This window comes from Macaca thibetana, chromosome 17 (assembly GCF_024542745.1).
Source record: "Macaca thibetana thibetana isolate TM-01 chromosome 17, ASM2454274v1, whole genome shotgun sequence".
NCBI lineage: Eukaryota > Metazoa > Chordata > Mammalia > Primates > Cercopithecidae > Macaca > Macaca thibetana.
The window spans coordinates 1679093-1696300 of record NC_065594.1 but is presented as its reverse complement, the minus strand read 5'-3'; the positions used below and the strand labels follow the sequence as shown (position 1 = coordinate 1696300).

General features: G+C 42.6%; 1 protein-coding gene across 6 annotated transcripts in view; it reads left to right on the top strand.

Moving 5' to 3' along the window:
• Nucleotides 1-3053: 3053 nt before the first annotated feature.
• The window catches only part of ZDHHC20 (zinc finger DHHC-type palmitoyltransferase 20), an 89659-nt gene continuing 75504 nt past the window's right edge, over nt 3054-17208 (top strand). For 5 of the 6 annotated variants that reach the window (XM_050766498.1, XM_050766496.1, XM_050766497.1 and 2 more), the window contains exon 1: nt 3066-3370. In XM_050766498.1, the coding sequence (XP_050622455.1) occupies nt 3253-3370 (118 nt within the window). In that variant the 5' untranslated portion in view covers nt 3066-3252. Of the gene's footprint in view, nt 3371-17208 lie in introns of all 6 variants that reach the window. The other variant, XM_050766495.1, reaches the window with a different exon arrangement.

Genomic DNA, 17208 nt, shown 5'->3' with positions numbered 1-17208 from the left:
ACCCCGTCTCTACTAAAAAAATACAAAAAACTAGCTGGGCGAGGTGGCAGGCGCCTGTAGTCCCAGCTACTCGGGAGGCTGAGGCAGGAGAATGGCATAAACCCGGGAGGCGGAGCTTGCAGTGAGCTGAGATTCGGCCACTGCACTCCAGCCTGGGCGGCAGAGCGAGACTCTGTCTCAAAAAAAAAAAAAATACAAAATACAGGCTGCACGTGGTGGTGCACGCCTGTAATCCCAGCTACTCAGGAGCCTGAGGCATGAGAATCACTTGAAGCTGGGAGGTGGAGGTTGCAGTGAGCCAAGATCATGTGACAGCACTCCAACCTGGGTGACAGAGCAAGACTCTACCCAAAAAAAAAAAAAAAAAAAAAAGGAATGTGGCCTTATTTGGAAGTGGGCCTGTTGTAGATGTAATTAGTTAGGATGAGGCAATACTAGAGTAGGGTAGGCCCTTAACCCCATATAAGGGGAGAGACAGGAAAGGAGAATTCCACCTGAGGATAGCAGTAGATATTGGGGTGATGCCACTACCACTGCAGGCCAAGGGAGGCCATGACTAATGGCCACCACCAAAGGCTAGGAAGAAGCAAAGAAGAATTCTCCCCTATGAGTTTCAGAGGGCGCACGGCTGTGTTGGGCCCTTCTTACACTGATATAAAGGAATACCTGAGACTGGCTAATTTATAAAGAAAAGCGGATTAATTGGCCCACAGCTCTCCAGGCTGTACAGAAAGTATGGGGACAGCACATGCTTCTGGTGAGGCCTCAAGAAGTTTCCGATCATGGCAGAAGGGAAAGGGGAGCGAGCGTGTCACATGGCAAGAGAGGGGGCAAGAGAGAGAGTGGGGGAAGGATCAGGCTCTTTTAAACAACCAGATCTCTTATGAACTACTAGAGAAGGAACCCCTTATCCGAGGGGATAGCACTAAACCATTCATGAGGGATCCACCCTCATGATCCAGTACCTTCCACCAGGTCCCACCTCCAACATTGGGATCACATTTCAACATGGGATTTGGAGGGAGCACACATCCAAACCATATCCAATATCCTTGCCAACACTTTGATTTGGGACACCTACCCTCCTAAACTGTGAGACAACAAATTTCTATTATTCTCCCGTTTTGTGGTACTCTGTTATAGTCACCCTAGAAAATGAATGTGACAGTTTTATAGCTGGGTTATAAACAAAATGTCATGAAAGATCATTTCTAACAGCCCTGGGGCTTGTAAAGGACATGGCTTTGTGCTGAGCTCTAGCAGCACGATTTTGGTAGGTAGAGATGACAGAGGAGAAAGGGCTTTATGTTCTTCCACGTCCATCCGAATTGTATGTTGAGGTCTAACCCTCCCAAGCAGCCTCTCTGGCAAACTAGTTGAACCTGAACCACTTGAATGCCCTGAACCTACTGTCGACTAGGCCACTAACTGATAGGACTTTTAAGGCACAAAATCGGGGATAACAGAATCTTTTATACATGCTTTATTACTCAAGCAGCCATATGCAGTGATTAAATAATTACTCGCTTTTACTACATTTCTCTGACACTGCAAAGGGAGAAGTCTTCTTCATGGAGACTTCAGTGAGCAGTAGCTAATTTAAAGCTCAGTGTAGGCCGGGTGTGGGGGCTCACACCTGTAATCTCAGCACTACTTTGGGAGGTGGAGGTGGAGAGGGGTTGGGACTCCTTGAGCCTTGGAGTTCAGGGCCAGCATGGCAACAGGGCGAAACCTAGTTTTTACACAAAATACAAACATTAGCTGGGCATGGTGGTGGGCCTGTAGTCCCGGCTACTCTGGAGGCTGAAGCAGGAGGACTGCTTTAGCCAGGAGGTCGAGGCTTCAGTGAGCCCAGATCGCGCCACTGCACTCCAGCTTGGGCAACAGAGTGAGAAGACCCTGTTTCAAAAAACAAACACAAAAACTCATTCTAACCAAAACTGAATGCTAGTAGCAGGAACTGGTATTAAGACTGCGGTCTGGAATCCCTTCTTTTTTTTTTTTTTTTTTTTGAGACGGAGTCTCGCTCTGTCGCCCAGGCTGGAGTGCAGTGGCGGGATCTCAGCTCACTGCAAGCTCCGCCTCTCGGGTTCACGCCATTCTCCTGCCTCAGCCTCCCGAGTAGCTGGGACTACAGGCGCCCGCCACCTCGCCCGGCTAGTTTTTTTGTATTTTTTAGTAGAGACGGGGTTTCACCGTGTTAGCCAGGATGGTCTCGATCTCCTGACCTCGTGATCCGCCGGTCTCGGCCTCCCAAAGTGCTGGGATTACAGGCTTGAGCCACCGCGCCCGGCCTGGAATCCCTTCTAATGCGTCTGACCTTGCATTATGAAGTCTTCACAGTGATGTTTCTGGGTTCTATATGATTATCGTCATTGCTTAGCAATCTCAAGTGGTAAATAAATTCTTTAAATTTCCGTAGTCGTTTGCGGGACGAGAGGGCCATTTACACGCTCTTTCCTTCTTGCTACTCAATCTTAAATTTGGGTTACGAATCAAACTGATGGACCCTACACGGCTTCCACCCGAAATTACAGATATCTACCATTCCATCTTCAAGAAACGGAGGGGTTCCGCCAAGATGGACATAAAAATCACAGGAGGAGCCTTCTGACAACGTGCATTCTTCGCACACTGAGTGGGGAATGGCTTTGTCATGTTTGAAACGGTGCCTCAACTACTCAATGTCCCAGGAACCCCAGTGGAGCAACTTGTGTACACAGAGGCCCAAGATCCACAAATCAGCTATGAAATCATTTCCATAGTCTCCCTCCCCCAACGAGTCTCGATCCACGACGGCCATCCCCTGTCCCTCTCATCCATCAAGGGCATGTTTTTCTCCCCTCCTGCCCCGACCTCCCGCGTCCGCCCAGCCTGTCCACATCCAGCCCCGCCACGCCCCATGGGCGGTCCCGAGCCGCGGCCCCGCCCCCTCCCGGCCTCCCCGGCCGCGGAAGCCCCGCCCCCAACGGCGCGGAGACCGGGGGCGGCCCGCGGCCCGCGGCGGGCGGGCGGGGACGGACGCGGGGGGAGGGGGGCCACGGGATGTGGGGTGGGGGCGGGACCTGGCCGGGCGCCGGGACGGGAGGAGTCCCGGCGGCGCCTCGGACTTTTGCTCCCACAAGCCCTGCCTCGGAGGCAGGGGAGCTGGACCAGGAGCCGCCCGGAGCGCCCGAGTCGCCGCCGCCGCCGCCGGGGCTCCCGCGCTCCCCAGAACGGTGGGACGCGGGGCTCGGCAGCCGCCCGCGGAACATGGCGCCCTGGACGCTGTGGCGCTGCTGCCAGCGCGTGGTGGGCTGGGTGCCGGTGCTCTTCATCACCTTCGTGGTCGTCTGGTCCTACTACGCGTACGTGGTGGAGCTCTGCGTGTGTGAGTACCGTCCCCGGGGGCTGCGGCGGGCGCGGGCCGCGGCTCGGGCGCGAGACAGGCCTCGGAGCCCCGCGCCCGCCGCCTCTGTGGAGCCGGCGCCGCACGCCGGGCGTCCGGCCCCGACCGCGCTCGGAAGCGCCGAGGCCGCTGCACCCGCCCTTTGTTCGAGCCTGCGGCGCGGCCTTCGGGCGACCTGGGGCTCCTGAAGCCTCGCGGCGGCTTCCCGGCTGCGGGTCTGGCCCAGGGAGGCCCCAGAGCTTCCTGGTTCCCGCCGACCCGGGGGGTCCACATCCTCCTGGGGAGGAACGTGCAGAACGGGAGTAGTCCGGCTTCTTCTTAGAAGGTGTAGGTTGTGTTTGTGGCCTTTTTGGCTTTTGTTCATTTTTTAAAAAAACCAAACGTGTTCCTCCTGGATTGTTTTTGTTCAAACAGCGCGAGAAGAAACGCCTGTTACCTGTAGAGCCGGCTGCGGCGGGTTGGGGGAAGGGAGGTGTGTCTTTTGGTGGCCTCGGGCTGGAGGCGGGTCAGACCTGGAGGACTAGTGAGCTCCCGCTTTTGATTTTTTGGTGGTACTTGACTCGTTGTAAAGTTCATTTATTTCTCCTCTGAATCCAGCCGACTTTTGCAAAAGGTTAAGACAGAACGAATGGGTGGGAGGAGACGTAACCTGATTATCTTTTTCTTGACTGATTATTAAGGAGGCTTATATTTCTTATATTTTGGCGTCTTGTTTTCGTTACTTCCATTTCCGTAATTAGTTCTTAGCACAAAATTCTCACCTGATTCCCTGGAAAAAAGGAGTAGCATTGCAGTGTACTTCAAGGATTTAACCTACTGGCTTGAATTGGTTGCCTTTAAGATTGAAGGAAATTGGTTGTCATTAATCAAAACACCGTTTAGGGGTGACTGCTATATTTGTGATATTGGGCAATTTCTCCAAGATTGTTTTGTCTTAAGTCAATTGTTCTCAGACTTTGAGTATGTGGATATTTTACACTTAAACCAGCCTCACCTAGGTTGTTCTGTGTACATCCGCTGCCTATATCAATTTTTTATGAAAACCTAGGACCAAATGGTAAGTGGTGTTTGTAAACGTAATCCCTTGTTATTCCAGAATGATCTACTCTTAGTCCTTAGACTGAATCTACCATTTTATGAAGGACTGTTAATAGTATTCTTTGAATAAAGAACCACATGAGCTAGAAACTAATGTTATGAATGAGAAGAATTTGTACCACCCACTCTTGAAAGTGGCAGAATCAAGACTTCAATTATATTTGGATTTGTACAGCTTTCAACCAAGTATTTGGTTAAAGCCTTAGTTCTATACATGGAAGAGAATGCTTTGGTTCAGAAAATTTAAGGGTAAGTTTTAAAATTAAAACATCCACTCTTAAAATTACTTTGTACCTATAGAACGCTTAATTTTGAGACGACTATCCCTGCAGGTAGGCCCAGAATAAATTAGTTGTGGAATGCATTTCCAAATAATAGTAATCTTTTCAATATCATTATTTAGTCTCATCCTTTTGGATACCAGAATGTTTACTAAAAATGATGTTTGAGTCTATTAAAATTACTAGATTTAAATATTTCTGGGAGCTGCTTCCAGAAAGTGATAGTGATCATAGGATTCTCATCAACTTATGATGATACCTCCTTTAATCTTCTTATTTACTGTGAAGTGAGCGTTTATTCCAAAAGTTATATCATTCCTATTCCGTCAGAAGATTATTCCTACTCTATTTTAATTTCCATAGTGGTTTTGAAGTAAAGCTGAAGGAGCACTAAAAATGTGCTTTTATGTTGAGATTCCACAGCTTAACCTGTAGATGGTTTTTGTCAAAAATACTAAAAAATGAGATCAAGCGTTGCTGTGGAAAGTCTTACATTGCTTCTGATTTCTTTCACCTGCTTCAAATAAAGAAAGCGCAATGAACATGAATTGAGAAATGCCATGTGCTAGTGGGATAGAGAGAACATTTCATTCACCCTCTCCTTTAATTCTTTCAGTATGTGAGAGCACAGGTATCTCTACAGGTGGAGGAAGTGAGACTCTGAGGAATAGGTCCTTTTGGTTAGGTCCACAATTGTTAATATTGGAACGTGACCCACATCTTTCCGTTCTTTCATATAACTTGAGTGAGCTATGAGGGTCAATGGAACTGTAATTGTTTGGGCCATAATGGTGTAGGGGGATAAAGGGGTCGGCATATTTTTGGAGATCACTTAGTTAGGCTTGAGACCCATACCGGAGAGATTATATCCTACAGTTTCATTAAGTTAAAACATTCTACAACTATGGCCTGATGCTTGGCAGAATCTTAAAATATTTGGTGGTGAAAGGTCTTATGTAGAGGCTGTATTAAGTTCTGAGTTATCTGATTTTAACTAGAGAGAATTTGGGAGGTCTGCAGTGTCACTGGAGTATAAAATAGTTGAGCATAAAAGTGTATTTACTCATATTAAAACTATCCTTTAAACTACTTGTATGTATTTGTTTTCGTAAGTACTGACCCTCCCACTGAAATATGTATAGATATATTTATAGGAGGACTTAAATGGAGGGAAGTGTGAGTTTTAATTAAAAGTGCTGTTTTAGTAATTTTTATAGGATTTTTTTTTATTTATATATATTTTTTTGAGTCGGAGTTTCACTCTTGTTGCCCAGGCTGGAGTGCAATGGTGTGTGGGATCTTGGCTCACTGCAGCCTCCGCCTCCCAGGTTCAAGCGATTCTCCTGCCTCAGCCTCCCAAGTAGCTGTGATTACAGGCGCTGACCACCACGCCCAGCTAATTTTTTTTTGTATTTTTGGTAGAGACGGGGTTTCACCATGTTGGTCAGGCTGGTCTCCAACTTCTAACGTCAGGCAGTCCACCCGTCTTGGCCTCCCCAAGTGCTGGGATTACAGGCATGAGCCACTGCACTCGGCCTATAGGATGTTCTTAGATTATGGTATTCTCTATCAAACTAGGAGGAGAAGATCATAATTATATCTTTACATGTATGTATTCATTTAATCTTAATAATGATCCCCATAAAGGTTAATTTGTCTACGGTTATAGAGCCAGTAAGTAATATGGTAAGAATTGGAATTCAAGTGTTTTGGCTCCAAAGCCCATGCTGTTAACCACTATACAATGAATGACTAATCTATTTGGTGTCCAGATCTGGACACTCAGGGCAGATTTCAGTCCTGTATATAGTATATTTATATAAAGTACTTTTCTTTTAAAAGGCAGCAGCAGAAGATTCCTAAATATCTCAGACAATAAAAATACCTGACCCACTGTAAGTTGAACAAATTGTTGATTACCAAGAGGCCCTCATTCCATCTCACCTTCTGTAACTTCCTAATTTTGTAATTAGAGACACACACCCCCCCCCCACTTCACCGGAAGTAATACTAAGGACGAAATTGAGGAAGAGGGTAATGCATGTAAGATGGCCATCTCACAGGAGTGATAAGCTGAGAAGCAAAGATTAAGTAATTAGTAATATTGGTCCTTGATTTTAAATTAGACAGAAATTCTATAATTTTTTTCCCCAGGGTTGATATTTAAAGTATGAGTGGATTGAATAACTTCTTCTCTTTGGTCAAGATGGTTATTTTTGAGGAAAGTGCTAATTCTGGTTCCCAAGGTTTTATCAGAATATCATCTTGTTCGGGTCATCTTGAGCTGTTAGTAGATGTGTATCTCTTCTTTGCATGTAGAGAATCTTAGAATTTAAAGAGATTTTAAAGATAATCTTGGCCGGGCGCGGTGGCTCAAGCCTGTAATCCCAGCACTTTGGGAGGCCGAGGGGGCGGATCATGAGGTCAGGAGATCGAGACCATCCTGGCTAACCCGGTGAAACCCCGTCTCTACTAAAAAAAGAAAAAATACAAAAAACTAGCCGGGTGAGGTGGCGGGCGCCTGTAGACCCAGCTACTCGGGAGGCTGAGGCAGGAGAATGGCGTAAACCCGGGAGGCGGAGCTTGCAGTGAGCTGAGATCTGGCCACTGCACTCCAGTCTGGGCGACGAAGCGAGACTCCGTCTCAACAACAACAACAACAACAAAAAAGATAATTTCATTCAGTCCCTTTACTTCTGAGGAAAGTATTGTTCAAAAGAGCTATGTTGTTTGTCCAAGGACAGGTATACCTTTTATATTTTTTCAGACAAATTTGTGGAGCGGACTCTAACCTTTGAGTCTGTACCAAATACTTCCTTGTGTCTCCTGCATAACTTCTTCAAATTTAGAGACAGATTAAGATAAATAACTTAAGCACTGTCATTGTACACACTAGCTTGACACAGTTGATTCTGAAGTATTTTATTGATCTTGAAAGAACCCGTTTTCTATTTCATTGATTTTTCTCTTTTCTGTTTTGTTGTTTTCCTGTCTGATCTTTACTGTCTCCTTGCTTTTGCTTTGTGTTTAATACGCTCTTTTTCTAGATTAATATGGAAACCAAGGTCATTTATTTGAGCCTTTTCTTAGTTAGTTAGTCCTACAAATTTACCTCCAAATATTGCTTTAGTTTTATTCTATCAATTTTAGTATGTTGTGTTGTCGTTGTCATTCAATTCAAATTATTTTCTTGGGCTGGGCACAGTGGCTCACGTCTGTACTACCAGCACTTTGGGAGGCTCGTCTCTCTTTTTGTTTTTTTTTTTTTTTTTTTTTTTTGAGACGGAGTCTCATTTTGTTGCCCAAGCTGGAGTGCACTGTGGTGATCTTGGATCACTGCAACCTCCTCCTCCTGAGTTCAAGCAATTCTCCTGCCTCAGCCTCTTGAGTAGCTGGGATTATAGGCATGTGCCACCACGCCCGGCTAATTTTTGTGTTTTTAGTAGAGATGAGGTTTTGCCATGTTGGCCAGGCTGGTCTTGAACTCCTGACCTCAAGTGATCCACCCATCTCGGCCTCCCCAAGTGCTGGGATTACGGTTGTGAGCCACCATGCCTGCAAGAACTCTCTCTCTACAAAAAATACAAAAAATTAGATGGGCATGGTGGCTTGTGTCTGAAGTCCAACCTACTCAGGAGGCTGAGATGGGAGGATCCCATGAGCCCAGGAGTTCAAGGCTGCATTAAGCCATGATTGTGCCATTGCACTCCAGTCTGGGTTACAGAGCAAGACCCTTTCCCAAAGAACAAACAGATCCTTTTCTTTTGTTTTAAGGCAGTTTTACTCTTTGCCCAGGCTGGAGTGCAATGGCCTGATCTTGGCTCACTGCAGCTTCCACCCTTCAGAATTCAAATTATTTTCTAATTTCACTTTTGATTTCATCTTTGACCCCATGGATTTAGTTTCCATTTATTTGGGGGTTTTCCAGATATCTTTCTGTTATTGATTTCAAATTTCCTTGTGATCAGAGAACATACTTTGTATGACTTAAATCCTTTAAAATGTATTCAGGCTTGTTTTAGAGCCTAGAATGTGGTCTGAGTAGTGTTCCATGTGTGCTTACGAAAAATGTGTCTGTACTCAGCAATGTATTGTGCTCTTTGTTGCTGGGTGGAGTATTCTGTTATGTCATAATGCTCCATAAATGTCAATTAAGGCAAGTTGGTAGTGTTGTTCAAGTCCTCTATGTTCTTCTCTGTTTGTTCTCTCAGTTATTAAGAGAGGTATAACTATAATTGTGATTTATTTCTCCTTGTAGTTCTATCAGTTTTTGCCTCATGTATTTTGCATCTCTGTAATTAGGTGCATAAAACATTTAGGATTGTGATATCCTATTGACCAATTGGCTCATTTAACATTATGAAATGACTTTTTTATCCCCGGTGATATTGTTTGCTCTAAAATCTGCTTTGGCAGATATTAACATGGGCACTAATCTTTCTTTTGATTATTGTTAGCATGGTGTATCTTTCTCTGTCCTTTTAATGTGTATATGTCTTATATTTAAATTGTGATTCTCGTAAAGAGCATATATTTGGGTCTTTTTAAATCCAACCTGAAAATCTCTGCCTTTTAATGGGGGGTTTTGATCATTTACATTTAATGTGATTATTGATATGGTTAGGCTTAAGTCTATCATTTGCTATTTGTTTTATTTTCTGTCCTCTTCTTTGTTCCATTTTCCTCCTTTGACCTTCTTTTGAATTAATCTTTACAATTTTTTTTTTGATTTTTAAAAATGATTCTATTTTATCTCCTTTATTGGCTTATTACTAGTAATTTTTTTTGTTATTTTATTGATTGCTTTAGGGCTTATAACATGCATCTTTGAGTTATAGTCCACCTTCAAGTTATGTACTGTTTCATATATAATACCTTATAAGAGTATACTTCCATCTCTTCCATCTCTGCCTGTATGCTATTGTTGTGCATTTTATATGTTGTAAACCTCACACTATATTGCTACTGTGTTTAAACGGCTGATTATATTAATAGCTTTTAAAGATTTAGTTTTTAAAAACCCCAAATATATACATTTATTCCTATAGTTACCATTTCTAGTTCTCTTCATTTCTTTTTATAAATCCATCCAGTGTCATTTCCTTCTGCCTGAAAGGGCCTCTTTTAACGTTTATTGTAGTGCAGGTCAGCTGGACTGAATCATTTCAGTTTTTGTATGTCTGTAAAAGTTTTAATTTTGCCTTTGTTAAAAGACAACTTTATCGAGACACAGTTTGCATATCATAAAATTCACTAATTTAAGATGTACAATGCAGTTATTTTTAGTAAATTTGCCAAGTTTTGCAGTAATCACAACCATCCATTTCTAGAACATTTCTATCACAACATTAAGATCCCTCATGCCCATTTACAGTTAATCCTTCTTCCCACCCCCAGCCCAAGGCAACCACTAATCCATGTTGTCTCCAAATGCCTTTTCTGAATATCTCATACAACTGGAATAATACATGCTTGCAACACATGTACTAAAATTGGAAGGGTACAGAGAAGATTAGCATAAAAACCAAGAAAAATTTTAAAAGGGAAAAAAATAAATGGAATCATACAATAAGTGTTTTTTTGGTTCTTGGTTTTTTTTTTGAGATGGAACTTCACTCTTGTTGCCCAGGGTGGAATGCAGTAGTGCGATCTCAGCTCACTGCAACCTCCGCCTCCTGAGTTCAAGCGATTCTCCTGCCTCAGCCTCTCAAGTAGTTGGGACTACAGGTGTGCGCCACTATGCCCTGCTAATTTTTTTTATATTTTTAATAGAGACAAGATTTCACCATGTTGGTCAGGCTAGTCTTGAACTTCTGACCTCAGGTGATCCACCCGTCTCAGCATCCCAAAGTGCTGGGGTTACAGGCGTGAGCCGCTGCGCCTGGCCAATAAGTGGTCTTTTTTGTCAGGTGTATTTTACATAGCATAATGTTTTTGAGGTTTATCTGTGTATTATGTATCAGTATTTCTCCCCTACTCTTCAACCTCACATCCTAATTTGTATTTTTCTGTTTTTAAAACATACCCAGTTTTATTTAGGAATATATTTCTAGTAAGCCTCACCACATCATTTGTACATTGAATTAGAATATAAATTAAAAGTATGCACTTTCTTATATTTCTTTATGTGCCTGAATAATCCTGCTTACAAGACTTATAGTATAATTGGGTCCTGTTTGTTCTTGTATCCATTAGAGCCTAGTGTTAGTAGACTTTAAATTAATATAACTTGAATTGAATTGAATCATAGTCTTGTAAACTCACTTGAATCATGTTTGAGTGTTGGGACACACAAACATCTAGAATAATAATACTAATTATAGTTACAAAACATGTATTTCACAATCTTTAGTGGTAAAGGCTACATGAAATGGTTTATTGGTCCTACATACAGTCTTTGTTTTGGGTTATGAAACAGTGATTCTTTTTTTTTTTTTTTTTTTGAGACGGAGTCTCGCTCTGTCGCCCAGGCTGGAGTGCAGTGGCCGGATCTCAGCTCACTGCAAGCTCCGCCTCCTGGGTTTCCGCCATTCTCCTGCCTCAACCTCCCGAGTAGCTGGGACTACAGGCGCCGCCACCTCGCCCGGCTAGTTTTTTGTGTTTTTTAGTAGAGACGGGGTTTCACCGTGTTAGCCAGGATGGTCTCGATCTCCTGACCTCGTGATCCGCCCACCTCGGCCTCCCAAAGTGCTGGGATTACAGGCTTGAGCCACCGCGCCTGGCCGAAACAGTGATTCTTTGAAATTATGCCGACATGGTTTAAAAAAACGTGTTTCCCTAAATCTTATTCTCAATGGTTGGCATACTTATAGGAAAAGTTAAATGTGAATTAAAAACAAAAAACTTTTGGCCAGGCATGGTGATTCATGCCTATAATTTCAGTACTTTGGGAAGCCCAAGTAAGAGGATCGCTTGAAGCCAGGAATTCAAGGGCAGTTTGGGCAACATAGCAATAGCCTTTACAAAAATAAAATAAAAAATTAGCCAGGCATGGTGGTACCCACCTCTAGTCCCAGCTACTTGGGAGGCTGAAGCAGGAGTATTACTTGAGCCCAGGAGTTCCAGGCTGCGATGAGCTATGATCACACCACTGCCCTCCAGCCTGAGTGACACAGTGAGACCCTGTCTCCGAAACAAACACACAAACAAAAAAACCTTTTTATTAATTTTATCTTTTCACATCTATTTTCAGATGTGAGAGTAGTAATTTTCTAGATAACTTGCCTTTGAAAGATAGTGGCCAAAAGACCTATTTATTTGAATTCTGCAGTGACCTTAGCCTTCTCTTTTATTTTTATTATTTTTGAAGAAAAAGTTTTTTTTTTTCTCGTGACTACTAGTGAGTTAATCTGTCCTGGTATTATTTTCTGTGTTACCAGATAGCAAACTGGTCTGAAAGAGCTCTGTAAATATATATTTTTAAAAACCCTCCTAAACTCAAATGAAAAAAAAGATCTGTTTTATTTCCCCACATAAACTAAACCTTCTTTGGGGCTTCCCTGCTTTCTTGAAAGACAAGAAATGTGGAAGAAAAAGATAGTGGACAACCTGGAAACCAAGTCAGACTGTTGAGAAGAACTTCTGCCTAGTCATGCAAATAAAAGCCTGGCTGCTTCTCTGCCCACTCCCACCTACCAGCAGAGAAGTAGCAGTATGTGAACTCCAAACTCTAATCTGTTTACTTGACATCTCTGCTTGGAGATCTAATAGGCATTGTAGACAAAACTCTTGATTTTCTTTTTTTTCTCACCTGAACCTGCTGCGCCTAATAGCTCAGTAAATGACAGCTGTATCCTTCTACTTCTTGGGTTGAAAAGTCATTCTACATTTGGTTAATCAGCATGTCCTGTCATTAAATGTATAAAATACAGCTGCTTCTCACCACTACTACTGCAACTATTATACTCCTTTAAACCCCATGATCTCTGCTTAGTGTAAAAGATTGAAAAACATGACTATAATAATCTGCACCGGCTGGGTGCAGTGGCTCACGCCTGTAATCCCAGCACTTTGGGAGGCCGAGGTGGGCAGATCACCTGAGGTCAGTGTCATGCACGTCCGTGCGAAAAGACCACCAAACAGGCTTTGTGTGAGCAACATGGCTGTTTATTTCACCTGGGTGCAGGCGGGCTGAGTCCGAAAAGAGAGTCAGGGAAGGGAGATAAGGGTGGGGCCGTTTTATAGGATTTGGGTGGGTAAAGGAAAATTACAGTCAAAGGGGGGTTGTTCTCTGGCGGGCAGGAGTGGGGGTTACAAGGTACTCGGTGGGAGAGGTTTTTGAGCCAGGATGAGCCAGGAAAAGGAATTTCACAAGATAATGTCGTCGCTTAAGGCAAGGACCGGCCATTTTCACTTCTTTTGTGGTGGAATGTCATCAGTTAAGGCGGGGCAGGGCATTTGCAGTTCTTTTGTGAGTCTTCAGTTACTTCAAGCCATCTGGGCATATACGTGCAAGTCACAGGGGATGCGATGGCTTGGCTTGGGCTCAGAGGCCTGACAGTCAGGAGTTCGAGACCAGCTTCACCAACGTGGCAAAACCCCATCTCTACTAAAAATACAAAAATTAGCTGGGGGTCGTGGCACACACCTGGTATCCCAGGTATTCAGGAAGCTGAGGCAGGAGAATCGCTTGAATCCGGGAGGCAGAGGTTGCAGTGAGCTGGGATCGTGTCACTGCACTCTAGCCTGGGCGACAGAGTGAGACTCTGTCTCAAAACTAATAATAATAATAATAATAATTTGTACCATCTTCCCCCAGGAAATAGTCTGTTTACCACCCATTGAATCTGGGCTGGCCTTGTACTTGCTTTGGCCAGTAGAATGTGGTAGATGTGTGAGTGTACCCTCTGTAAAAGAGTGTACCCTCTGTAAAATAAGTACTTCCTCTTTTACTATTTCCTCACCCTGCATTTTTTCCCCCTCATTGCACCTATTATTACTTGACATACAGTTATTTTTGTTTCTCTTCAGAGTCTTATATTCACTGCTGTCTTTCCAGAACCTAATACTTCTCGAACCCAGGCCTCAAGACAGCATACATCTTCTGCCTTAGCTCTTTCGGGACATTCTGGTCATCGTGTAAGGGAGTCCAGACTAGACTGCTGAGTGAGAGACCACATGGAGAAGAGGCCCAGCCAAGAGAAGCCAAAACCCCTAATGTGTGAACAAGACCATTTTAGACTCCCACCCCATTCGAGCTGCCTGATGACTGCTGTTAGTAGAAAAATGTTCCAGCTGATCAGAGCCCAAACTGCTGACCCACACAATTGCAGGAAATAATAAATAGTGGTTGTTTCAAGTAACTAAGTTTTAGGGTGGCTTGTTAATGCCACATTATCACTTATATTGTTGTAGTATCCTTGTAAACCTGTCTTCCTCTACTCCACCCCCACCTTTATTCCATATGTTCTCCAGGAAGCAGTCAGAATGATCTTTTTCAAATTAATATCAGTTTGTTACTCCTATTTTCAGGACCTTGACTGGCTTCCTCTCTTGTTCAGCAAGATATCTAAAAGCCTTAGCATGGCCTTTAAGGCATTATGGACTCATTACTTCATTACTTCCCTGACATAATTTCCTTTCCACTCTTCCTCTAATTTTATCTCTAACTTAAGAAATCTATTTTCTATAGACAGAAGTTTGGGAGGGTGTGTTGTCTAAGGGAGGGAGCTCTCCACATCATCACCATGTGGGATTTTAAGATTAATACCTGACACTATTCCTGTAAGCATATAAGCAACACATTTAGATACTGCTTAGATATGTAGAACATATACTTGAACAGATGGGCATTACACTTAAATAACTGATATAATAAAAAATAAAGGTGACTAGTTTTATGGAGAATAGATTCACTTAAATAGAGATGCATAGGTCTTTAAAAATTAAAAAAAAAGTTTGGTTTAAATCTCTATTTTGGCTTTCCCAGTGCTTCATTTTACTGACTATTGTGAACTTTGAACCACTCATTGGAATCATAGGAAGAGTTAATTTTTATGGATGTACTAATTGAACAGCATATAAAAACAAACACAAACTTATTAAATGTGAAGTCTTCTGGGAAGCTTTTAAAACTAATTGCATGAAGAGGATATCCTCAGCGTCTGAAGGAAATAATACCAAATACACCAAAATATTAACAGTGTATGTTGCTGGGTGAGGGATTATACTGATTTTTTCCTTATGCAATGCACAGGCTCTTAATAGACTTTTGTATTTTCTCCTTCCAGCATATTCTTCCCTTATCCCCTAAAGAGCTAATGAATCTGCTAAAAAAAAAACACAAGTCATGATTATTACTCCTCTGCTCAGCACCCTCCGATGGCTTTCCGCTTTGCTTAAAATGAAATTCAAAGTTGAAAATACATAAGGCTCTAGATGCTCTGGCCTGCCACTGCTTCTGACCTAATTTCTTCGTTTGCTCATTCTGCTTCAGCCAACAGGCCAGCTTTCTTTTCATCTGTCAGGCCACCTGAGGACCCTTGAGCTTCCTGTTCCTTCTGCCTGGAATGCTCTCCTCCCAGATTTCCACATGGCTAGCTCTCACTTCATCTAGATGGCTGTTCAGATAGTCGCCTATCAGAGAGGCATTCCTGACTACCCTCTGTAAAAGAAGTACTTCCTGTTTTACTGTCTCCTCACCCTGAATTTTTCCCCCCTCATAGTGCCTGTTATTACTTGACATACAGTTGTTTTTGTTTCTCTCCAGAGTTGTATATTCACTGCTGTCTTCCCAGAACCTGAAGTAGGGTCTGATATAATATGTTCTCAATAGATGTTTGCTGAGTGAGTGAATTGATTGTGTAGCTGCCAGGTCCCATGCTAGTAGAAGAGGGAGAATTGGAATGTTTTCATATAGTAGACAACTTGCAGTTATTGATAATTAGTATTATTGGTCATCTTAAAGTTGCCTCCGGATTTCAGGCAGCCTGTTCATTAGGCAGGTGAGGAAACTGTCTTGAATTGTCAGGAGGAAATGTTAATTATAATAGCTATTATTATTTACTGTATGCCCACTGTGTGTCTGACATGTAGTCTAAGGCACTTCACTTATGTTAGGTCTTTTTAAATTCTAACTCTATTGGAGAGAGATTATTAGCATTGTTTTATGGATTAAAAACAAAGACTTATAGGTTAAAGGTCTCTTTTGAGGCCATACAATTGATACATAAAACTAAAGCTCAAATCTGTGTAACTCTATAAGTTTTGTCCTTTTCATTATATATTTGTCCATTAAAATATTTAATAATTTATAAGCTCTATTTGCAGGCCTTTCATTATATTTGTTATAACTAGTCAAATCTTGTGTTTGGGGCATGTAATGCAAATAAAACAAAACCTCTCCCATATATATAAAACATATATGTAAAGTGTGTGTGTGTGTGTGTGTGTATGTGTTTTGAGACAGCGTCTCACTCTGTCACCAGGCTGGAGTGCAGTGGCGTAATCTCAGCTCCCTGAAACCCCTGCCTCCCAGGTTCAAGCAATTCTCCTGCCTCAGCCTCCCAAGTAGCTGGGACTACAGGCACCTGCCACCACACCTGGCTAATGTTTGTATTTTTAGTAGAGATGGGGTCTCACCAAGTTGGCCAGGCTGACTCCTGACCTCAAGTGGTTCTCCTGCCTTGGCCTCCCAAAGTGCAGGAATTACAGATGTGAACCACTGCACGCAGCCAAAATTATAGAACACAGACTAATTATAAGATGATGTTATCTATAACTATATATGGAAGTTCTAGAAAAATGAGAGTTGGCAGATAATATTTTAAATCCTTCTGAACAATATTGAAGGACCCCAGGAAATAGTAATAATTATCCTTACTATTCATGCATTTAATGCGCTAAGTAATTAAGTGGTCTGTCTATATCTTTTGATCTTTACAGTAATTCTACAAAGGAGATGCATATTTTTCTTCAGTTTATAACTTGAGAAGTTGACTTAGTTCCTCAATTCAGACCTTTTCACATATCCTTCTAAAACCCGTACAGATTAGTAAGGGCAAGTAAAATCAACTATATAACCTGGGCCTATGGCATAACTAGGACAGAGAATTTTTTAAACTGCAGTTTATATGTGAGTGGGGAAATAGTCATCTAAGAATAGCTAGATGAACTCTGGTGACTGTATCAGAACTAAGAGTCAGGGACTCTGCAGAGGATACCAGGCTCTTTGTTCATCCTCAGAAGATGAGAACCCTGTCCCGAGTGGGAAATACTGAAAACAGGTTTGAAATCTGGTAGATCAGAGCACGGCAACTGAGAATACAAAAGAAAGGCACTTGGAAAAGTGTTTATGACTTGAAATGACAGCCTTAGGAAAAAAAACACTTCTAGGGGAGAAGGTAGCACCTTGGAAGTTGAAAGTGTCCCATGAAGTATTAATGTTTAATAGTAAAGAGAAAGAAGGAAATAGCTGGAAGGACACAGCTGAAACAAGAGTAT